Source organism: Balaenoptera musculus, chromosome 15, assembly GCF_009873245.2.
Source record: "Balaenoptera musculus isolate JJ_BM4_2016_0621 chromosome 15, mBalMus1.pri.v3, whole genome shotgun sequence".
NCBI classification, from domain to species: Eukaryota; Metazoa; Chordata; class Mammalia; order Artiodactyla; family Balaenopteridae; genus Balaenoptera; species Balaenoptera musculus.
The window spans coordinates 71,181,295-71,206,197 of record NC_045799.1 but is presented as its reverse complement, the minus strand read 5'-3'; the positions used below and the strand labels follow the sequence as shown (position 1 = coordinate 71,206,197).

Genomic DNA, 24,903 nt, shown 5'->3' with positions numbered 1-24,903 from the left:
GCCACTAATTTTAGTCAGAGAACACTGTCATTTCTTGTGTACTAGTATTGTGGACTTGAATAAAAAGATTGTCTTGGTGAGGGGGCTGTAATCTGATAGTTTTCTGAACCATCAGACCTTTTGTCTGATGATCCATGTAATTAAGTTGTCTATTCCTTCCCACTTGGTTTCATATGTATTTGTCATAACATGATGTAAGAACAGGTTTAATCGTAGGAAAGCACTTCTATTGCCAGAAAGTTGCAGTGCTCACCCTGGTGAAGTGATTTTTCTGGTAATCATTTGCTGCTGGTTCTGTTAATTGGGTGCATGAATTTAGAATGTTAAAAGATATATGAAGTAGCTTCATAGGAGAGTTTACTGATCATGCTTAGGGTTTCCCTGATTTTCTACTGAAATTCCTCTAATGGCAGAGAGAGCCTACACCTGCTTAAGAGAAGGCCCTTGTCCTGGGGCTTTAGGTCATAGCAGCTCTCTGTAAACCTGAAATTTCTTGAAAATCTTGAATTGTACGTTAAACCTGTGTTGTTTAAAAGTCAATATATATTTTTTCTTTCTTCCTCTCTCCCTCCCTCCCCAATCTTTACAAGCAAATTAACGATCCAGGCACATCCATTATCTTGAGGAGCACTGTGTAGCCATCATCACGTTTTTTTTTTTCACACACACACACACACACACACACACACACACACACTGTATTTTATTTTTACAAGAGATAGACTGACATCTAGCATTGTACATGGATGACCACAACAAAAGCAACAATGATTGCAATTACCAAACATGAAACACACTCATACTATGTCATAATATTGACATTCAGTCCAGTAATCCTCCACTGTAGCAGCTCCTTTACTTTGCAGTGAAAATTGATTTGTATATTCTTTGCCTCTGAGTCCTTGTGGGATTTTTTTTTTTTAATTCAAACAGAAAGTCACAAAAATTATACTCATCCTCATTAGTTCACTCAGTCCCATGTAATTAATTTTTTTTGTTCATCTTGATCTTTTGTTAGCACTTTTATGAGTTCATCAGTTTTTCATTAGAGTTCTGAAAATGCTTATTCATTCAGTTCAGCAGTACAGTCAGTTACCAGAAACCTGTACTTTTCAGAGTCTTTTCCATGAATTCCCTGAAGATGAAACCCTTTTATAGGAACATATTTGCAAAAGCATCAGAGTACACCCAGAACTGTCTGTAAATGACAAAAGACTTAAAAATGACCACGGTTAAAGATTTCATGAACGTTCATAATAATGCAGTTGACAAGAAAAGTAGTTATTTCTGAGATATACATTTTAAAGTAATAACTAGGATTATGACTTATAACATTATACCAGAACATATAAGATTTTTAGAAATTTCATGTAATGTCTGAAACATTTATATTAACATATTTCCATACAAATAACCCAATGAAAGTTTAGTATTAGTTGTTTTGTTTGTTTGTTTGTTTATACTGCAGGTTCTTATTAGGCATCAATTTTATACACATCAGTGTATACATGTCAATCCCAATCGCCCAATTCAGCACACCCCCACCCCCACCCCACCGCAGTTTTCCCCCCTTGGTGTCCATATGTCTGTTCTCTACATCTGTGTCTCAACTTCTGCCCTGCAAACCGGCTCATCTGTACCCATCATCACATTTTACTGTGGGGGTGACTGGTCCACGTCTCCAGAGCTCTGTGGACAGACATACTTTTATGAGGAGCGTTGAAAAATATCCTGGTGTATCTGTAAAGGAGACTTCTTATGAAGAGAAAAAACTTTAAGGCTTTTGAAAAGACCTCAAAGAAATATAAGAAAACATTTTGAGAGAATACCCCTTTACACCTCAAGAGGGAACAGATTGAAAGAGAGCTTTGAGTAGACTACTTTTATTGGCATACTCAGTAGACCCTTGGTACGTAACACTTGTGTTTTTGATTATTTGTCAGTAACCTTCAAAGCCTTTGATAAATCATTTGTTATTTTAAAAAAGTATGACTTGCAATGCCTTCAGGTGTCTGGAGCAGCTCACTTGGCTGGCAAATGAGTGGGCCCAGCTGATCTCCTAGCTCAGTACAGCCTGGGGGTTCTCTACTCTTCAGGGTTATGACTTGGGAGTTCTGAAAATCTTCATTACTTTATGAAAGATAATCCCGCAAAGAAATTCAACTAATAGAACTGGTGATGCAAATGAAATGATCTGAGGAAGTTAAAGTTCTTAGTTAGCAAAAAGGAGTTATGGACAAATTAGAGAACAATGTTAAAAACTTGGTGCCTTGGATCCACCATACTCTAGGTTTGGAAGGAAAGGAAAGCAATTCCTCATACTAGGTGAATGCTGGGCCATTGCAAATGTTGCTGATTATTTAGAGAAAGTTGAAAAGACACTTAATTTGTGGTGTTAGTCTATTCACTGGAATGTGTGTAATTTGTAATTCTTTACTGAAATGGAAAGTCAGGAGCTGGAGGAAACATTGTTGGTGAATTTGGGGGCTCACTTGCAACAGAGTTGCAAGATAACTGGAAGCTGGCCTACAGCTATTGAATGTAAGCATGGAAAAGGGTGACTAGAAGTTATAGAAGTTTATAACTTCTGGAAGAGATGTGCATGTCAGCAAATGATTACAGTGCTGGGGAATAAGTACAGAAAAAGAACCTTGTAAGGGGTACAACTGTACTTAAAGAAAAAAAAAAAAAAAGCCTGGCCACACTGGGGATGGGAGGGTTGTATCAGGGAAGGCTTCCCAAAGGAGGTGGCAAATGAGTTGGGTTTCAAAGCAGAAGTAGGAAGTCCCTAGGCATAGAATTTGGGGCATGAGGTGGTGGGGAAGCAGAAGGGCCATTTTGGACAGATGGAACCACAGGTATACACAGAAGAGTAAAAAAACGCAGTGTGTTTAGGTCAGGTCGTGAAGATGAAAGCTTTGAAATGTTGAAGAATAAGGAGTTCTAATAGGCAGTGCAGGTGACGTCTGTGAAGGCAGCTACTCTTGGAAAGGCTTTTATTTAATTATTGAGGAAAGGAGCCATGTGCTTTATTATTGCCTAGGAAATTATTCCTCTATATTCTGCATTCTCTTTTTAGAGAAAGACAAATTTAATTTTTATTTTAAAAACTTTTATGGCCACGTTGTGTGGCATGCGGGATCTTGGTTCCCCAACCAGGGGTTAAACCTGCGTTCCCTGAGGTGGAAGCATGGCGTCTTAACCACTGGACCACCAGGGAAGTCCCTAATTTTTATTTTTTATTGAAGTATAGTTGATTTATAATGTTGTGTTAGCTTCAAGTGTACAGCAAAGTGATTTAGATATATATATATATATATAATATGTGTGTATATATAGAGAGTATATGTATATACATTATATATTCTTTTTCAGATTCTTTTCCATTATAGGTTTTAACGAGATATTGAATATAGCTCCCTGTGCTCTACAGTAGGTCCTTGTTGTTTATTTTATTTAATTTTTTTAAACTATTTATTTATTTGGCTGTTGGGTCTTTGTTGTGGCATGTGGGATCTTCATTGCCACGTGCGGGATCTTTAGTTGCGGTATGCAAGCTCTTAGTTGTGGCATGCGGGATCTAGTTCCCTAACCAGGGATGGAACCCGCGCCCCCTGCACTGGGAGCGCGGAGTCCTATCCACTGCACCACCAGGGAAGTCCCTATTTATTCAATTTAAACATCTTACTTTGAGTTATTTTAGACTTGCAGAAGAGTTGCAAAAATAGTACAGGGAGTTCCTGTATACTCTTCTCCCATAGGGATTTATTAAAGACAAAAACAAAAACAAAACCACAGTAGCCAAGTCTTCCAGTAATTTAGCTCAGTTTCTGCACCTTCTTCCTTCTAGTGCTGCTTGGCAGTTAAAGTAGGTATTGATGTGATCACAAGGCCTTCTCTGCCATTTTTTGATTTGTGCTTCTTTTTCCTCATTGTAAAAAGTGTTTTGAACTCTGTAGACTATTTGATAGTATAAAATAGACAAGAAATTACCCCCATCTGATTCAACCTCTAATAACGTTTTTGTTTCCTTCCAGTTTTTTTTCTATTTACTTTTTAAATATGGTTGAGATCACACTGTAAATGTACTTTTTTCTTCTGCCTTTTCCACTTAACATAGTATAAGTAGTTTTCCAAATCATTAAATACTTCATAAATATTTACAGTGGCTCTATAATATCACATTGCATGGATTCTTTGGCAGTTAGATTGTTCCATTTTTTGCCATTGTAAATAATATGTGATTAATGTTTTTGCAAAAAGCTTTTTCTGTATTTCAGAAAATTGCCTTAGGCTAGATTCCCAGAAGGGCCCAAGGGGGTATGAAGATTTTTTTTTTAAATAAATCTTTTATTTTAAAATAGTTTTAGATTTAGTATGAACATTTTTAAGGTATGTTGTAAGCTATTTTCCGGAAAAGTTATACCAATTTATTCTTACACTAGCTATGGATAAATACTCATCAGCATTGGGTAGTCTTAAGAAAATTGTTGCAAAATTAGTAGGTTAAAAATTGGCTTTTCATTATTCCTTAATATCTTTTTTTTTGTAGGGAAAGTTTTTACCAAGTTAGATTTTATTTTTGTTTGTTTATAGGAGACAGATCCCTTATGCTTACTTTAGTTACTATTTACTTTAAGTATCCTTTACGCTTACTGTAATATATTAGAAATGGTGCCTTTAACTTTTTTTTTCCATAGTCTTAAGTTGATTTTTATTGTTTCTTTAAATACACATAAGAGAAAGTTGACCACTTTAAAGTGTACAATTTAGTGACATTAAAGTACATTCACCATGTTATGCAGCTACTCCCACTCTCCAGTTCTAGAGCGATTCATCACTCCAGAGGAAACCCAGTACCCAGGAGCAGTCACTCCCCATTTCTGCCTCTTCCTAGCACCTGACAACCACAAATCTGCTTTCTGTCTCTATAGGTATGCTTATTCTGGATGTTTCATATAAATGGAATCATATAATACATGGCATCTCAATATCTTTTAAAGCAGAAAAAAAGATGAATTAGATTAAATAAAATTTGAATTGAGTCTATGTATTAATATTAAAGTTTGAAAATTGACAGTCCATCTATGGCAACAGTCTTTTTTTTTTTTCTTTTAAAGATTTTTTTTTTGATGTGGACCATTTTTAAAGTCTTTATTGAATTTGTTACAATATTGCTTCTATTTTATGTTTTTTGGTGTTTGTTGTTTGTTTTTTTTTTTTTTGGCCGCGAGGCATGTGGGACCTTAGCTCCCCGACCAGGGATCGAACCCACACCCTGCATTGGAAGGCGAAGTCTTAACCATTGGACCTCCAGGGAAGTCCCCGCAACAGTCTTGAATTCAGCATATTTAGTTGGTCAAGATGTCCCATTCCTAGTTTATGGTTGTTGGTGGTGAACAGAGGGCTACAGGCCTTGGGGGAAGAGGGAACCTAAAATAAGGACAAAGATAGGAAGAATATGGGCTTGGAGAGTGGAAGCCAGTGAAATGACAGCACATTCCATGGCTGGGACTATATAGGAAACTCGTCTAGAAGTTAACCTCTACAGCAGCATGATTTGGAGAACTTTAGGTAAGGTGCTTCCCTCTGTGTCATCAAAAAATAACAACAATAGCAACAAAATAGCCAGCCTAAAAATGAATACGTTTGTGACAGTATCTAATGTATAAGACCTCAGGAAACGTACGCATTTTTGCTTAGGCGTAAGAGTGGTGTTGGGGACAACAAGGACAACCAGAGAGGGTCTGGGGTGTCTTTTTCGTGTTTGACATCTTCATTGGAAGTCCTTGGTAGTGGGGGAAATTTTGTGTGTTTGTGTGGTTTTTCATTTTTGTTTGTGTAGTTTTTCCAAAGGCCTTCAGAGTTTGATCAGGCACCCACTGAAATGGAATGCTTGGTGTAGATGGAAGATTTTATTTATGGAACAAAGTATAGCTTCCATGGTAAATTCTGTGGGCAAGTCAATGTCTTGTTTTCATTAGTCAGTGTGTTAATTATTTCCCCAGAGCCTGATCCCCTTGAGAGTGGGGTGGGGTCAGTGTGAATCAGCAAAGCCAGTGATCAGAACTTGCATTAGAGATACCTCAGTCCCCAAGTAGGCAGTGGCCTAACTCATTTTATTTCAACATTGCTTATGATTAAGCAGTTAAGGACGGATTTTTGCAGCAAGTATTCAGTAAGGAATGCATTCAGTGTTTAGCAATTTTAATACATTCCTAGGTATCTGAAAAATAGTATAACCTCATGTTTAAGAGCATGGGTTTGGGGCCTGGGTTTGAATCCTGGCTCTGCCACTTAACCAAGTACGTGACCTGGGACAAGTTACTTCATCTCTCTGGGCCTCGTTTTCCTCATCTGTGCAATGGGATTGTTACGAGGATTAAAGGAGTTGATGTCAGGTCCTTAGGACAGTGCCTGGTATGTACTGAGTGCTAAGTAAATGTTAGTTTTTTAAGTTATCACCATTGAGTAACTACTTTATAGCTTCAGTTAGTATAAGAGAAAGAGTTAAAATAATTCCTGTAACAAGTGTTTATTAAGTGCCTGCTGTGTGCTAGATAGACCCTGGGAACAGAGATGACTAGGAAGTAGTCTCTGCCTGTGCACTCCAGGCTACTGGAGAGACCCACACATTAGGAGGAAATTTCTTTTTTCTCTAGTTGTTTTCTCTTTTAAACAAGTGAACATTGTACAAAATTTAAATGATACAGTAGAGGGTACAGAGAAAAGTCAGCCTCTTTCCCTTCTCTTGTCCCCAGAACCCCATTTTCTTCTCTAGAGGCAACCACCATTACCAGTTTAAAGAAAAGTGTGTGTATTTTCACATTCCCTACTCTACCTCTACTAATGGGTAGCGTACTGTACATACTGGTACACTGTTTCGTGCCTTTTAAAAATTTTTAATGTATTGGATGTAGTTCCACATATCTATGTGTATAGAGCATTCTCACTGGTTTTCACAGTTGCATAGTATTCCATGATAGGGATGTACCTTATTTAACCAGTCTTGCTTTGATGGAAAATTAGGTTGTTCCCAATCTTTTGTTTTACAAACAGTGTTGACTTGAAGGTCCTTTCACACATAAACTTTTGGATGGAAAAAAAAAACTGCTATAAGTATACTCGCTGGGTGAAGTTGTTGATGCATTTAAAATTTGTAGATAACTGCTAAATCGTCTTCCATTGTGGTGGCACTGGTTTATGATCTCGCCAGTGTTGTATGAAAAGTGAAAGAGGTCATTTCAGTTCACCGTGTTCAGTGTAATGTTAGGAAGCCCACAAAGAATGGCCGGCCCTGCCGGGGGAACTTCAGTAGGCTTCACAGAGGTGATGCCGTTTTCAAGGAGTCTTAATGTATAGGTAGGAGTTTTCTGGGTAGAGAAGTGCATCCTAGGTAGCAGGAATGGCATCTGTGAAGACATGGAGCTGTTATGTGGAGAAGCTGGGTCTGGCTGGGGCACAGGGTGGGTGAGGAAACTGGAAGAGGGAGCATGGGGTGGTGACGTCCAAGGGGCAGGTCAGGGCCAGGTGGTGGGGTGACTTGATCACCCCTGATGGTCAGGTGGCGAAGACCCTGGGTGGTAGTGAGAGGCTTGCAGTTGAAAGATACTTGAGGGAGAATTTGCAGACCAGTCTTTTAGCAACCATTTATTACCTGAAGAAAACTTGCCAGACTTGGTAGAACCTGAAGCAAAGCTGGAAGGGCTTTTTTTTTTTTTTTTTGGAAGGGCTTTAATTCTGAGGAATTTTAATGTGGTACTTTCTTGGAAGTGTCCCAAATGCTGGATAGGCGTTTCGGTTCTCCTCCTTCAGCCCCATTAATTAAGCAGTCTCTGATTGAGTCTATTTTATGTATTGGGATTCTATGTAATATTTTTTTCTTAAAAAAAAGGCCAAACAGCTTTTGCTGCTGGAATCATGGATCTAATTCCAACCCGTGTTGTCCCAAACACAAATAGAAGCCTGGAAGACGATGGTGCTTTTCTTTTATTCTTTGTTTGCGGCACTGGTAGGTTGATCGCTATAAAAATGAAAGTGAAGACGGTGGCATTCTTGGAATTTTTTTGAGCATTTAGTTGACTTATGTGGGATTTTTGTTTATTTGGTTTCTTCCTTTTTTTAAAGCTTACTGACTCATCAGTGAAATATATAGTGAGAGAGTTCTGCTCATTTATGGTTAAAGGTGCCGAGGGGTTTTTGTGTGTTATGTCATTTACTTCTCACAGCTACCTGGTGGGGAGCTGTTGTAAATCCACGTCGCAGGTGAAGAACTGAGGCTCAGAGAGGTTAAGTACTTTGTGCCAGGTCATGCACAGAGTAAGTGGTAAAGTTAGAGGTCAGATACAGACCTGAGGCTGACTCCGGAGTCCACACCCCTCACAATTACGCTGTGACAATTCATTTTAAGGCGTTCCCAGGATAGGGAGTACCCAGCCAGCTGTATGGTGGAAGGGCACGTTCAGGTGGAATGGTGTGGAATTTCTAATCCTTGGCTTTGGGCTGTTGCCCAGAGTGAAGGAGCAGAGCTGGGAGGTGGGAATCAAAAGCAGCACTTTATCTTTACCTCTGTTCCACTCCTTTCCCCCATGTTCTAGCAGGGTCGGTTGGGAACTGTAGGAAGGGCGGTTACATGCTCCCGTCTCAAGCTAATTATGCTTGTTGTGTGGGGTTTGGAGGCTGATAGAAGGCTGCTTCTTGAGTCATCCCTTCATAATCCAGGGATGTGAGCAAGGCCAGGGTTCCTGGCAGGATCAGACAATTGGACAGGAGCTAAGTATCCATTTCCTTTCTCCTGTGCACCTCCCACCTCCACTTCCCCCACTCCTAAAAAAACACCCCCAGAACTGCCATTGTTCTGTCTTTCTAACCCACTGAATTTTCAATGGGGTGGAGGAAGAGAATCATGAATAGTTTCAATATTACGATAGCTTTCCATATTGTAAAAGTTACAGCTTTTTAAAAATCACAGTTGTGATTACCAAGCATACTATTGAAAGTAAAACTTAAGAAAATTGCATCGACTAATAGTGCTGTGCAGAACCCAGCACCCAGGACAGTCCCTGGTGGAGAGAGTTGCTCACACCAGAGCATGTGGTGTCTTCTTTCTTGGTGGCTAGTAGTCATCTGTGGTGATGGGAGGAGCATTTAGAACTCCCCAGTCAGGAAGAGTCACTTCCTACTGAACGCAGATCTCTGCTTGTGTAGCAGCATCACACTTCCTGCAGAATGTAGCACCGTCAAAGGTCCTTCAGCAGCTGCTCTCGTGGGCATCGTTGTTTACATTGTGTGGGATACATAAGCACCCTTTGGCAGTCGGCAGTGATACTTGGAGAGCCTTAGAGTAATGTGACTGAGCATAAATGAAGAATTACAGCATTAAGGCGGTGCTGGGTGTATTGAGAGGGACAGCTGATGACAACTTAGGAGACTTTGCCTTTGTAAAAGCAAATCCCAACATGAGGGTGGGCTAAGAGAAACTTGTAGTGAGAGGAACTACTATATTAGCCAACGTTTACATAGTGCTTTATAAGCAACACGCAGTACACACACCTGATTGCATTTAGTACCAAGGATGCTCCAAGAGCTGGCAGGATTTGCCCAAAGTTACGCAGGCTGTGTTCTGGAGCTGGGGCCGGCTCTCACTTGGTATTTTCTCTGCCTGCCAGGCTGTGGCTGAGGACCTCTCAGTGGTAGCATTGGTTCCCATGAAGCCTGTTAGTTCTGTCATTGCTCGTGTAAAGAGCACCTTCTCTGTGTCCCCTCATTCCTGCTTTGGTGCTCATCCAGGGGATTGTCGTCTGTACCCCAAGTGGGAGCAGTACTGGAGCACAGTCTTCTGGGCCCTGTCTCCCTCCTTGCATTTCTTTCTTCCCACAGGAGTGATTGATCTCTTGATGGTTGCACTGGGGGGAGCCCAGCACCAAGGCCTGTATCTGCTAGGTGCAAGGTCACTCACTGCATCAGAACACTGCCCAGCTTTGTGCCTGTGCCCTCTCACTTGCCTCCCCTCAGGAGAAGCTTGTCTTCCTCTGTGTCCCGCCTTCCTCTCGTGGCTAGGCCTGGGCGGGCCAGGGCAGTTTAGAACGAGAAAGGAAGGGGTTGCAGCTTTACCTGTCCTGAGGAGGACATTAGACTTTGACCTGTACTTGGTCTCTTGAGACTGTATATCAATGGATAGAACCAGGGAGGGTGAGAGAAGGGAAGTGATTATGCTCCCCCAGATTCCAACAGTCTGTAATATAGTCTGGAGATTTTTGCCAAAATTACAAACATGTTATTTTAACTTATTTAAAAGGCCATTCTGGGAGTAATTCAGGAGGAAGGTGGTATGGGTTTTACAAGAGACTTGCTCTTAAATGGTGCAGGTGGTAACAGCAGTGAAATGAAATTATTTACATTTGAGCTGTAGTGTTAATTGTGATTCAGATTTGCAGCATGTTTTTTTTTTTTTTAAATTTATTTATTTTTGGCTGTGTTGGGTCTTCGTTGCTGCACACGGGCTTTCTTTAGTTGCGGTGAGCGGGGGCTACTCTTCATTGCAGTGCGTGGGCTTCTCATTGCGGTGGCTTCTCTTGCTGCAGAGCACGGGTTCTAGGAGCATGGGCTTCAGTAGTTGCAGCACGCTGGCTCAGTAGTTGTGGCTCGCAGGCTCTAGAGCGCAGGCTCAGTGGTTGTGGCGCACGGGCTAAGTTGCTCCACGGCATGTGGGATCTTCCCAGACCAGGGCTCGAACCCGTGTCCCATGCATTGACAGGCAGATTCTTAACCACTGCACCACCAGGGAAGCCCTGCAGCGTGTTTTTATAGTGGCCCATCAACCTTGCACCCATTCATTTCCTGATTTCATCAAATGCAGGGTAATGCCAGCTCATTCATCGTCCCCACAGCCCTTGGAGCAGAACTCCTCTGGGCTTCTTTAAGGGGTAGAGGAGCCATCGCTGGGAAAGGACTCTGGTGGCCCTGCCCGGTGACTTGACCAATAGCTGGCTGACTTTGGACAAGATACTCTGAGCTTCATTTTCCTCATCTGTAAAATGAGGTTGGACTTGCTGTTCTCTGGGGTTTGTTTATTTCTCTCTTAAGATTCCATGGTCCTCTTTTAGGAATTCTTGGTAGCATGCCTTGTGTTAATGTGCTCACTAAGTATCTTTTGAGTTTAATTGACTAGGCATGCTGATGTATACATTCATCCTCCTGGGATATGTACCTGGGAAAGAGAAGCAGATGGGATTGTGAAGAGAGCCTGTTCTTGGCTGTATTACTCATTTATTTTAGGCAGTTTCTTGCAGAATAACTATTTTTATCATTTGCTTTTTTGGCTGTCTAATTAAAGCCTTCGGACTAGAATATAAATAAATAAGTGTATAAGTTATAAGTATTTTAGCTCTTAGTGGGATGTGGTTCTTGTCCAACCAGCAGATGCAAAATTTTTAATGTCTAGGCTATGTATTATCCTTTTTCTGAAACAGTGTGAGATAATAAATCTGGCATCTGAGAGAGTAAAATAATCCTTTCCTTCTTATTGTACTCTTTTGCCACTTTTTCTTTCCTCTTTGACCAGCTAGCTTGGAGCAGTGAGGAGCAAGGTGGAGGGTACCAATCCAACAGATGAGATTTTTAAAAACTTTTTAGTTGGAAAAATTCCAAATGGACAGAAATCTTGCAAAGAAGGAGTAGTACCAAGAACACTCTTATACTCTTAGCCCAAACTCACCTACTGTTAACATTTTGCCATGATTGCTTTTATTATTTGCACTTCCTCTCTATGTATATTTATGCACATACATACATATACACACACACGATATTTTCTGAACCATTTGAGAGTAAGTTGCCTACATCATGGTCCATTGCCCCTAGATAGTATATTTCCTAATAGGGATATTCTCTTACATAACCATAGTGCAGTTGTCAACTTTAATTAATTTAACATTGATTCAGTACTTTTATCTGGTCTACTATCTGTATTCCAATGTTGTCAGTTGGCCCAGTATGTCCTTTACAGCATTTTTTCCCTCCAGTACAGGATCTAGTCTACAATCAGGAATGACAGTTACTTGTCATGACTCTGTAGTTTTCTTTAGATTTGCTGGAAATTTTTGAAACCAGTGCACCTGTCCATTCGTAGCTAATTGGTGCCTCTTGTTATTATAGCTTGTCTAGTAGTAGGTGGATTGGTTTTTCCCAGCATCAAACACACTGTCCTCTGTGTACAAGATGTTTCCTCTAATTGGTCCCCATAGGGACAGAATATACTGCTTTGGCTTTCTCACTACCATAGTGGGACCCGTTGGGCTTTCTGGCCCAGATGCCTGGCAGTCATCCTGCTCCAAACTCCTGGTCCTCAGCAGTAAACAGATCCTTTGGTTCATGGAAGGGACGGAGAATCTGACTGGGCACTTTCTGCAAACCGAAGAAATATTGGGGGTGGGGGGGGCGGGAATGTCTTGTAGTTGCTCAGCTTTATAATAGTTTTAGACTAAAGCAGAAAGGTGCCTTTTAATGATTAGAGTTATGTTTAGATACAGCCACAGTATGTTTTAATCAAATATTAAGTATCTGCATGATGATATCCTACAAAGTTACGTCTATAGTTACTCTCAAAGGGCAAATATTGTTCAGATTTAAGCTGTAGGTGAGACAACCAGGAGCCTTTTGAGGCACACGTATAACTTTCATAGTTAGTTCCAGTCATGTGTTCGTAGAGTTGTGGTAAGTGCATCTGCCCCGGCCTTGCTTTCCCGGAACATGGTGTGGCTCTCCATGTCTTTCCTCCAGTAGAAAATATTTTTATTCCTTGCAACTTTTGTATATAACTTTTATTTTTTTTATTTTTAAATTTTAAAAAAATTTATTTATTTTTATTTTTGGCTGTGTTGTGTCTTCGTTGCTACGCGCGGGCTTTCTCTAATTGCAGCAAGCGGGGGCTACTCTTTGTTGCGGTGCGCAGGCTTCTCATTGCGGTGGCTTCTCTTGTTGCGGAGCACGGGCTCTAGGAGTGTGGGCTTCAGTAGTTGCAGCACGCTGGCTCAGTAGTGTGGCTCTCAGGCTCTAGAGCGCAGGCTCATTAGTTGTGGCGCACGGGCTTAGTTACTCTGCGGCATGTGGGATCTTCCCAGACCAGGGCTCAAACCCGTGTCCTCTGCATTGGCAGGTGGATTCTTTTTTTTTTTTTTTTAACATCTTTATTGGAGTATAATTGCTTTACAATGGTGTGTTAGTTTCTGCTGTATAACAAAGTGAATCAGCTATACATATACATATATCCCCATATCTCCTCCCTCTTGCGTCTCCTTCCCACCCTCCCTATCCCACCCCTCTAGGTGGACACAAAGCACCGAGCTGATCTCCCTGTGCTATGCGGTTGCTTCCCACAACTATCTGTTTTACATTTGGTCGTGTATATATGTCCATGCCACTCTCTTACTTCGTCCCAGCTTAACCTTCCTGGCAGGCGGATTCTTAACCACTGCGCCACCAGGGAAGCCCAGTATATAACTTCTAGAGTTAATTACTTCACTATGTATCTGTACCCTTTGTCTCCTCTCTGTCTTTGGTGGAAGCATTCAACACCCCCAGGGTGACTGCACTTCTGAGTGATAGACTTTGAAGATTCAACTGGTTTTACCAATTTGCTTTCAGAGAAATAAAGTGAGATTTCTATTTCATCGTGGTGTGTTTAGTTTGTTTTTTAAAAGGACAGTATCTGCAGGTTGAGACACAAAGAGCAGTGATGGGAAAGGTGGGAAGAAGACTTGTTCTGCGTATCCTTCTGCCTGGGGCTTCCTTGGTGCGCTTCTTAGCATTTTGAGCTGACTGCAGGAGGGGATGGATAGATGTCACATTGATTCCTATTGTGTGTTATTTTAAGCTTAGTATTTCATCTCTACTTATATGCAGGCCTAAAGGCCAAAGAGATTTTTCCCCTCGTCTGTTTTCTTTGCAGTGGTGAAGGGTATAGGGAAGAATGAGTGTGTTCTTTTGAGAGTTTAGACATCCATGGTAATCCTGTTAGCTCCCAGAGTTTATATGAGATTGAATTTCTTTTTTTTTTTTTCTTTTAAAGATTTTTTTTTTTTTTAATTTATTTTTGGCTGTGTTGGGTCTTCGTTTCTGTGCGAGGGCTTTCTCCAGTTGAGGCAAGTGGGGGCCACTCTTCATCACAGTGTGCAGGCCTCTCACTATCGCGGCCTCTCTTGTTGCGGAGCACAGGCTCCAGACGCGCAGGCTCAGTAATTGTGTCTCACGGGCCCAGTTGCTCCGCGGCATGTGGGATCCTCCCAGACCAGGGCTCGAACCCGTGTCGCCTGCATTGGCAGGCAGATTCTCAACCACTGCGCCACCAGGGAAGCCTGAGATTGAATTTTTTTGCTAATGGCATCTGTTGTAACACACCAGGTATGTTTTGCATACTTTTTATTTTTAACCTTGGTCAGCAGTTAGTATAGAATCACTTTTCTCAGAAACCTTCTTTATATATAAGTAAATAGAGTAGTAAAACTGTTCTAGATATGCCACAGGAGTATTGGACTTGGGACTCTGCTATGCTTGCCGTCATTTTTTTAGGTTTACTATCAAGGAAGCATGAACCTGAATACAGAAGGCTCGTGTGATTCACCTCCTTGAAGGATAGACAAAATGTGGCTCCTGGCAAAAGTGGCAAAAAGCTTGATAAAAACCTTCTTTAAAAAAAGAGTCATTTTTTTCCCAGTATCAGTTTTATAAAAAGTTTATGTGTTAGAGAAGGGTGTTATAGAGGCAATTAGGTGAAACGTTACAGATTTAATCAGGATTTGAGAAAACTGTCATCTCGGTGTCTTAACAAACAGAGCACCATATTATCCATCATCAGTCTCAGTGTTTTTAAGATAAATTATTAGCAGTCTCCTGGTTTTCAAAACGTATTCATTGAGTGCTTGTGAGCAAAGGTCATTATGATCAGAGCTCTTAAAGGGGGAAATTTAAACAGAGTCATATGTATCTTGAATTCGGAGGAATTACCATTATTCCTGAGAAAATAAAACTGATACTAACGGTCTACTTGTTCCTTTTACTCTCCTGCATTTGGTCTGTAAAATATTTGAGTACCAGTCCATACTGGACATTACAGGAAATACAAACATATTAGGCAGAATCTCTTTCCAGACAGTTTATGTTCTGGTTAGAGAGACCTAATGTCTATGAATTATTAATAGTTACAGAGACGACTTTCAACTCTTACTTTATTCCTGGCATTATGTTTACTACATGCTTTACATAGATTATTTTATGTAATCCTCAGAACAACCCCATGTGTTAGGTTCTCTTATTATCCCCAGTTTTGCACAAGAGGAGAAAGAGTAATAGGTTACATAACTAGGCCAAGGTGCACTCTGATTCGAACCCAAGGAACCTGACACCAGAACCTGTGCCCTTTCATTGTGCCATTCCAAAATGAGCAGAGAACAGTGCCATGGGCAAAATTCTGTGATACCGATTACAGGAAAAGACAAAAGATGAAAACAAGGAAGGGATCTGCACTGTAAACTTTGTAAGAAATTTCATGAAGGTTGAACTATGAATTGCAGACCCAGGAGCAAATGCAGGATGGGAATAGACATTTGTTCTGAGACCATGAGTATTCAGAGTGGAGTGATGGCTTCCTGTGGTGAGTAATGGTGAATCAGGCATGCTTTCCTTCTTTCTTCTTAGTAAACTCTGCATTCTTCAAATCCCAACGTATATTATCATCTCTTTGAAGCTTTCCCTGTCCCCCTCAGACAGAGTTAGTTCTGTTTAGGCTCCTAAAGCCATTTATACATATGTCATTACTATAGGATGTAGACCATCACATTCTATGTTTTTATTCATTGGTTCTACCCTTCTCCCCCCGCCCCCCAGGCCATCTCCAGTTCTTTGAAGTCAAGGACAGTCTTACTCATCCTGGTATCTCAAGGACCTAATGCAGTATCAGCTACTTAGTGAATACTGAGTTTATTTGTTGAGTGGATAGCTGAGTGTCTCAGTTGGCCCAGATTTAAAGCCTCTTTAAAGCTAGGTTTAGACTAATTGGGGCAGAAAATGGATATTTAGGAGTATTTATCTGGTAGTGAAGTACAGATTGGATTGGAATTGGGAAAGCTGACATCAGGACGACTAGGTTAAAGAAGTTATAGTAATCTAGGCAAGGGGTGATTAGGGCCTGGTAGAAGTGGTAGTGAGGGAAAAGTCAAAGAAGATTTCAAATTATGTGGCCCTTGCCCTTCTTGCCAATTTTTCTTATAATTTATTAGGTGATTGTGAGTCTTGGTTGACTTAGTAGTTCCTTAATAAATGAGTCAGACGTATAGTATAGTCTCTGAACTGCTGGACCATGAGCAGTGCAATAAAAATGCAGATAAAGTCAAGGCAGGCATAGTTGAAAGGTCCACTTGGCAGATTTTAACTCTTTTTGGAACACAAATGATTTTTTAGATATATACATAGGTCTCCGAGAGTGTATATATTCTGAGCCACTTTTAATTCATCATCCTAAGGATTTTAATTTGCTGTTGAGGTAAGCTCAGGGGAAGCATAGACTTATGGGATTGTAATACTTTTTGTTGTCACCCTTGCAGCTTTGAAGACAAATCGGTGATGATTCCTAGGAATCCAGGAGTCTCATGCTCAGACTTCACCTGTGGGCCTCCCAACTGCTCTTAATAATTGTGCTAATAGAGGAAAAACACAATTTCTAAAATCAGAGTCTGCAAATACCAACCTGAATGTTAAAAATAAGTATAACATTAAGTTTCAAAAATTGTGTATATGTACTTACAGAAAAGTACACAATCATCCTGGTGTAACTTTCAGATCAAGAAAACAGAATAACTAGCATCCCAGAATCCCTCCTCCGCAGAGGTTAATAACCACTATTCTGATTATAACACCATGGATTTGTTTTGCTTGTTTTTAAAAATTAATATAAGACGAATAATGAAGGATGTATTTTGGCCTCTTTAATTCAACATTGTGAAATTCATCCATGTTGTTGTATGAAGCAATATTCATTCATTCTTTTTGTTTTAAAAATTTATTTATTTTTGGCTGCGTTAGGTCTTTGTTGCTGCGTGCGGGCTTTCTCTAGTTGTGGCGAGCGGGGTCTACTCTTCGTTGCGGTGTTCAGGCTTCTCATTGCCGTGGTTTCTCTTGTTGCGGAGCGCGGGCTCTAGGCGCACAGGCTTCAGTAATTATGGCACGTGGGCTCAGTAGTTGTGGCGCACGGGCTTAGTTGCTCTGCGGCATGTGGGATCTTCCCGGCCCAGGACTCGAACCCGTGTCCCCTGCATTGGCAGGTGGATTCTTAACCACTGCGCCACCATGGAAGTACCTGTTCGTTCATTCTTGTTGTCTTATAATATCTTCCTGATGAATAAACTACAACTTATTTGTCCATTCCACTGGTGATGTACATTTGGGTTCTTTAGACTTTTTGGATATTATGAATAATGGTGTTGTGAATATCTGTGTACGTTTTGTGGGGTATCCAAATTTCTGTTGGATATATTGTCAAGGAGTAGAATTACAGGGTCATAAAGTATGCATATGTTCATTTTCCAAAATGGTTATACCAGTTTATAGTCCCACCAGCAGCAGTGTGTGCATGTCCCAGTTGCTCAGCGTACTCACCAATACTTGTTACTGTCTTTTAAATTTTAGCCATTCTGGTAGATTTGTAGCACTGTCTTGTTTTTAATTTACATTTCTGTGATGACTAATGAGTTTGAGCACTTGTTTTATGTATCGGCTTTTTGAATATCCTCTTTTATAACTATTTGCCTGTTGAAAAAATTGAGTCATTTATCTTTTCCTTATTGATCTGTAGAAGTTATTTTATACTCTGATATGAGTTCTCTGTTATCCATATTGGTGATATCTTTTCCCATTTCATGGCTTTCTTTTACACTCTCTTCATTGTGCCATCTGATGAATATTCTGATTTATCAATCTTTTCCTTCATGTTTAGTGTTTCCAAGAATTTTTTCCCTACCCCGGGGTCATGAGGATGATCTGTATTATCTTCTAGAAGCTTTATTGTTTTACTGCTTACATTTTTTGTCTGCCATGTAACTGAAATTGTGTGTGTGAATGTGCCTCGCTTGGTTTTAAGCTAACCTTGTCTTTTAGTTCTGCAAGATCTGGGTCTTAAATCCCAAGTCCAAGATGGGAAGCAGTCAGGTGTCTGAATCCTGAATGTTCTTCATCAGTTAATCAGAGCATTGCTTGAATAGCCTTTGGGAATTGAATTGAAACCTCTCTTCCTACCACACCATGACACTTTTTTTTTAAAATGTCTTTGTCCTTTTATAACTTGAAAGTGTAGTCTGTATGGAATATTCCCATGTATTGATACTTACTTGCCACTAATTTTTTTTTTATAAATTTATTTTTTATTTTTGGTCTTCGTTGCTGTGCGTGGGCTTTCTCTAGCTGCGGCGAGTGGGGGCTACTCTTTGTTGCGGTGCACGGGCTTCTCATTGCAGTGGCTTCTCTTGTTGTGGAGCATGGGCTCTAGGCACGCGGGCTTCAGTAGGCCACTAATTTCTTAACCCACTGCCGTCTGAATTCTGGCTTCACCACCTGCTTAAAACAGCTAGCAAAGGGTCCAGTGGCCTTCTTGCCAAATGGGGCTAATTCTCCAATATCCTTCAACCATTTGCAGGTCTTGAACATATCCTTCATGTCTTTATAGCTCTGTTCCGATTGTATGATCCTGGCAAAGTCTCAACCTCCTTTTCTTCTCCTGAAGATAGTTTTGTTTTGAAATCCAGTTAGAAAAAAGCCCCACTAGATATGTTTGGGACAAAGCCCTTAAGCTTGAAGGCATGAATCTCCAGTTTCAAAGTAGGCCTGACCACTTTTGTTGTTTTGCTTTGGTCTGTTTTCATTTGGTATCTGAGACCAAATAAAAATGATAGCAGCCATAACTGTTAATTAGATAACCTCTTGGAGTTTACATATCAGCTTTACATGGAGCATTTCATTTGGTCCTCCTAACACCCCATGGGGTAGGTGTTCCTGTTGCAGTTAGAGAAATGATTGAAAATGCAAACAGCACGTTATTTGTTCTTGCTGAGAAACACCTGGTGATGCCACTGGATTATTAGGTTTTAGAGTTTCCTTTTTCGTATAACCATCATTTACGAAATCAGGCGAGACTATCATCCTGTAATTTTTGTGGATACTTTTGTCTTTCCACCTTCTGTGGGAACGTTAGCTTGGGTTGGAGCTGGGAGGGTGGGGTTGATGGGACTGGGAATGGAGACGGGGTTGGATTCTCTGGGGAGTCAGAGACTTGCTTTCAGCAGCCTTTTGATGTATGGCCGGTAATTGTCAAGTTCACAAACTTCTGCCTCAAGAACCCATATGAAATAAACCTTGACAGTTGATTGCCTGAATGTGATAAGCTCAGGTTTTTTTACAGGATCTACTCTAAAATGATTCATTGCAAGAATAAGCTGTGGAGAGACTTACTTCCCTGGCGGTCCAGTGATTAAGACTCCACGCTGCCACTGCAGGGGGCCCGGGTTCGATCCCTGGTCAGGGAACTAAGTATCCCACATGCTGCGCGTCACGGCCAAAAAAAAAAAAAAGAATAAGTTGTGTAGCAGGTGTGACTTGAAGATGTATCTTTAGTGTTCAGGAACCTATTTTAGCTCCAGAAAAACTATCGATTTATTTTAACTAAATAGCTGATTTTGGTTCAAGAAATATGTCTTGATTTATGTTTATTTCTTTGCCAATAAGTTACTTTAACATAGGAGATTTTCCTTTGATTGTTTTAAATCTTCCCACAAACATTTTTAAAAACAGCTAATTGTTTTTTCAAATGAAATGATACACCAAGTTGATTCATGAAGCAGACCGAAGCATTCTTTTATTTATACAAATTCATTTTGAAATATGAATTTATAACACTTAGAAAATCTGTCACTGAGAACAGTGAGGCTGTTTTGATCAACACAAACAACTTGAAACAGGTTAAAGAGGATTGCAGTCTTATTTTTGTTCCACATTCCCGTTATTTCTGCATTAAAAAGCTTAACTTGCAATCCAAGGATATTTTTTAGTTGAACTGGTATATTGGTTTGAAAAAAGAGCAGAGGGCTAATATTTATCATAAAATTCAGACCAGAAAGTCCCTCATGACTTCCCTGGTGGTGCAGTGGTTAAGAATCCGCCTGTCAATGCAGGGGACACGGGTTCGAGCCCTGGTCCGGGAAGATCCCACATGCCGCAGAGCAACTAAGCCCGTGCACCACAACTACTGAGCCTGCGTTCTAGAGCCCGCGAGCCACAACTGCTGAGCCCATGTGCCACAACTACTGAAACCCATGCACCTAGAGCCCGTGCTCCACAACAAGAGAAGCCACTGCAATGAGCAGCCCGCACATCGCAACGAAGAATAGCCCTGCTTGCCGCAACTAGAGAAAGCCCACATGCAGCAATGAAGACCCAATGCAGCCTAAATAAATAAATAAATAAATAGATAGATAGATAGATAGATAGATAGATAGATAGGAGAGTAACCCCCCCGCTCGCCACAACTAGAGAAAGCCCGCGCACAGCAATGAAGACCCAACGCAGCCAAAAATAAATAAATAAAATTAAATTACAAAAAAAAAAAAGTCCCTCAAACTCACAAGTGCTAGAACTATTAAACAATAATTCATCACTCAGCATGTCAGAGTTCAGCTGTCATTGCACAGCTGTCACCATGACTGCAGCATGGGAGCGACAGCCATGCCTGGCACTGCTTGAACGTGGCCCCCCGTGTGCTGGCTAGTGTGCTAACATGTGCTGGCTGATGTAGGTGGGCTGGTGCAAGCCTGATTCAGCCTCTGTAATTAGTGCCAGTCCTAAGAAGTGCTCGTTGATTCACAGAAATGGCCCAAGTTCCTCAGTGTCCTCAAAAGCCGATTACCAAAAAAAAAAAAAAAAAAAAAAAGCCGATTACCAAATGGAGGCCCTTGGTAATATTACAGTTTGATAAATGATACATTTGAGTGTGGGCTTATTTTATTTATTTCTTTATTTTTAATTTATTTTTAATTTTTAAAATAAATTTATTTATTTATTTTCGGCTGCATTGGGTCTTTGTTGCAGCACACGGGCTTTCTCTAGTTGCGGCTAGCTACTCTTTGTTGCAGTGCACGGGCTTCTCATTGCAGTGGCTTCTCTTGTTGCAGCACATGGGCTCTAGGCGTGCAGGCTTCAGTAGTTGTGGCACACGGGCTCTAGAGCGCAGGCTCAGAAGTTGTGGCACACGGGCTTAGTTGCTCCACGGCATGTGAGATCTTCCCGGACCAGGGATCGAACCCATGTCCCCTGCATTGGCAGGCAGATTCTTAACCACTGTACCACCAGGGAAGTCCCTGTGGGCTTGTTTTAAAATGCAGTTTTAATAGTCAGCTCTCACTTTGGGGGCAGTGGAGAGGATATAGGGAAGGTGGGTGGGAAGAAGGAAATTAGGAGATGATTAAGAAATCAAAACTGCTGTTGGCTCCTGATCATCTCTAGGTAGATTATTGCCAGTGAGGATTCAAAAAGGGCCTGCGAATGCTCACCTTGTTGCAGACTGGTTATGTGAAGGAGTGTTGACTCAAGTTCATTGCTGCACCTGATGTCCCCTCCTTCAGTGAGAGAAGAGGAAGTGGGTTTGGGGCTACGTATGGAAAAGGGAGAGGATGAGCCTTGGGGGCTCAGGGTCCCTCTCCTCTTATTCTCCACCTGAGTGGTTCTGCTGAGAGTCTGGCTCTCTGTGGGTCTGAGGTTGGGAGGTACTGTCTCATTTTTAGTCCTTGCTCTGCTTGGCTCTTAGCTGCACCTTAATCTCTGTTGGCTGCTTATGTGAGATTGAGAGTTGAGTGGATATTTGGCCCCTGAAGTCCCTTCAGAAAACCCCAGGAATCCATGCAGCAGTTTGACTACAGTTGCTCTGAATTAGAGTATGGCTAACTATTGAGACATGGGGCAAATAACATTGTTGACAGATAGTCTATAAGGCACCCTAACCTTTCTGAATCTCTTCACTCTGCCTATTCAGTCAGGGCCGGGGGCTGTTAATTTGCTTTCAGTATGTTTCCAGAATTAAATTTTAAATTATTTGCTCTCTTTTCCTTAGCATAAATAATTGAAAATTGATAGCACGGTAGCACGAATTTATAGAGTATACTAAAACTTTGGGTTTTGAGTCATCTGGGAAATTCCTTGCAGTTTTCTGGCTTATATCATGTATTTGAAGAATGTTGAACCAAGATGTTTTGAGGAAGTAAATTACTATGGCTGTTGAATGTTATCTGAAGGAACTGAGGAACAGTAGAATTGAAAATACAGTTACTGATTTTTTTTTTTGTTTTTTTTCAAATTTCTTTGTTAGGCATCTGAAGAAGCCTCTCTCAGGGCACTGGAAAGTCTGATGACAGAGTTTTTCCACGACTGTACAACCAATGAAAGAAAACGTGAGATAGGTAAGTGAAATGTTGAGTAGTAAAGAGTCGTTTATAACGAAGAGGCCCCAATGGGGAGGAAAGAGTTGGTAGCCTTGATGTTGGCAGCCTGGTCAAGCCTGCATGTTTCCCCTTGAATTCTGGCTCTTTTTAATCCAGTCCTGCTGGTTGGTGGCTGGTGAGGTCTACAAACCTAGCTGCAAGGGCTGTATTCGGCAGAGCCCACTAGAATCCATAGTGATGGATTTACTTTCCTTTGGCCATGTGTGGAAACCCCTCCCCCTGCTTTGCTCTTAATTTTAGCAATGTTAAACTTTTATAAGAAGTCTGTGACTTAATTTAAAGAAAAAACTCATGAAAGCATTAAAACAAACATGTTTTTGGTGTGTAGAAGTCTATCCTGAACCTCATCTAGTTCCCAGAGATCCTTTAACGGGTGTAACCTTTGGGGCCTTCTTGCTTTTTCCTTATTGCCACTGTTATCGCTCTCATTCTGCAAGTTTTGTTGAATAAAGGCTTCAAACAACAGAGAGATGTAGGTGTAATTTCAGGTCTTCTGGGAACCTCGGCACCTTCTAGAACCTCTTTTTGAATTTAATACTCACTGACATGCACAATATTCATTAAAGCGTACTGTAAACTAGAAGGTTTATTTAAGTTGTGAGATCTCTGCTTCAGGGACATACTGCACTGAAGTCCTAGAGTAATCTTTTTCTCTCTCTGAGCCCTCACTTAAGCCCTGAACGTGAAGATGAAAACTGTTTTTCTTGATCCAAACCTCGAGGCTTTCCCCTGTGTGTCTGGCTGCTCTGTACTGACCTTCATTGCTTTCACTTCCTTGGAGGCCTTTTTCTGTGTCTCCAGGTCTCTGCAGAGCCATTTCTCTGTCCCACGTGGCTTCTCTTAAGTCATGTTAGCCAGCTGAGTGTTATGGCTGACTTCTGCCCTTGGTCCAAAGCTTGATTAGCGTTTGGATTTTCAGGTGGCCAGTAAACCTTCGGCTGCAGCCCATTTTCCCTTGCATCCTTTGAGTATCACATCAGCTCCTGGTGGATGCAGCTTCTTATCTCTTAATTTTAAATGTGGTGGTCTCTTGTGGGCCTGCCCTGTATATGCCTTCTTTTCTGAGGGACTGTGCTGTAGGGAACCAGAGCGTTTATAAACAGGGTATACTGACGGAAGCTGAGCCCAGTAGATGATCAGGCCTCTGGCCTCTGGCTTAGAAGATCTGCTTGCTTCCCTAGGTTCTCTCTTATTACTCAGTTGGGCTGACCCACCTCTTGCCCCCAGAGTGAGCCTCTTGTTAGTTTTATGCTACCAAAGTACCTCATAGTAAAAGTATCACTGGTGATTTTTACCAAAGGAGGTGAAGGATCTTTCCCTTACATCTAATTTCTCCATAGTCCTGTTTTTAGCTTATAATTGATATGCTTTTGGTTTTTCTCTTAAATTTTGGATTGCAAAGCTAATGTTGTTCACCTCAGTGTTCATGAATTAAAAGTGGAAGCTTTTTAACATATTTTTATTCTAATCTGATTTTTAAATAGTTTTAAATAACCAGATGCTACAAAAGTCTAATTTAAATGCCGGCTAAGGGGAATCCGGGGGTTTGGTAGTAGGCGTGTCTTAGTTCTTTTTGTACGTAGTCTCCATAGCTTTATTTGAGTGTGTGGGCTGGAACCACTTCTTGCTTCTTTTTTGATGTCTTAGGATAAACTAAAGTCTTTCCTAGCTAGGTGGGAGAAAGGAGGGGAGACCTTTTATTATAGGGGCTCCACCCATCCTCCACCAAAAGTGTGTTATTAGTGCTCTAGAGATAGAGCTGTTAGCAGGGAGCCTTAAGAGACAGTCTGGTCATTTTTGAAAGTGGAGAAGGCTGAAGCATCAAAGAGGAGCAGTGATTTGCTTGGGATCAGACTCAGTGAATTAGTGGCAAAGTCTAGAACAGAGCCCAGAGTTCCTTATTTCCAGCCAGAGATCACTCTGGTTGGACTTCACCTCTGGGAGTCATAGAAACTTTTGCTTAATTATAAGAACACACCATCAGCTTCCTTTTATAGGATTTGTAATGAGACTGCCTTGGTGCACTTAGCCTGAGTTGTAGGGCACTGGCAGAGCAGTGACTTTAGGATTAGAACGGGCTGCTGTGCTTGCTGCTTTTCCAAGGGCTTCCTAGAATCTCTCAGGGTTGTTGCCTTTGTGTTTTTACCCGCTCTGTGTTATATTTTATGACCAGCGCAGCAGGTCAAGGTGACTAAGGGGCAGCATGTCCAGAAACACGGTGATAGACTCTTAATGCTTGCTGTCTGCCCAGCAGCCTCAGGAGGAAGAAAACCACTTCTAACTAATTTGAGGCGGACAGGGTGGTTCCTGGCAGCTCCCATGACTGCTGCTCTTATTTGCCGACTTGTGGGTGATATTTTAAAATAAAACC

The 24,903-nt window shown here is 41.1% G+C and overlaps 1 protein-coding gene across 4 annotated transcripts in view; it reads left to right on the top strand.

Moving 5' to 3' along the window:
- Positions 1–24,903, top strand: part of XPO6 (exportin 6) — a 107,025-nt gene that overhangs the window by 15,596 nt on the left and 66,526 nt on the right. For all 4 annotated transcript variants that reach the window (XM_036826090.1, XM_036826088.1, XM_036826089.1 and 1 more), the window contains one exon: positions 22,400–22,490. In XM_036826090.1, the coding sequence (XP_036681985.1) occupies positions 22,400–22,490 (91 nt within the window). The remainder of the gene's footprint in view (positions 1–22,399; positions 22,491–24,903) is intronic.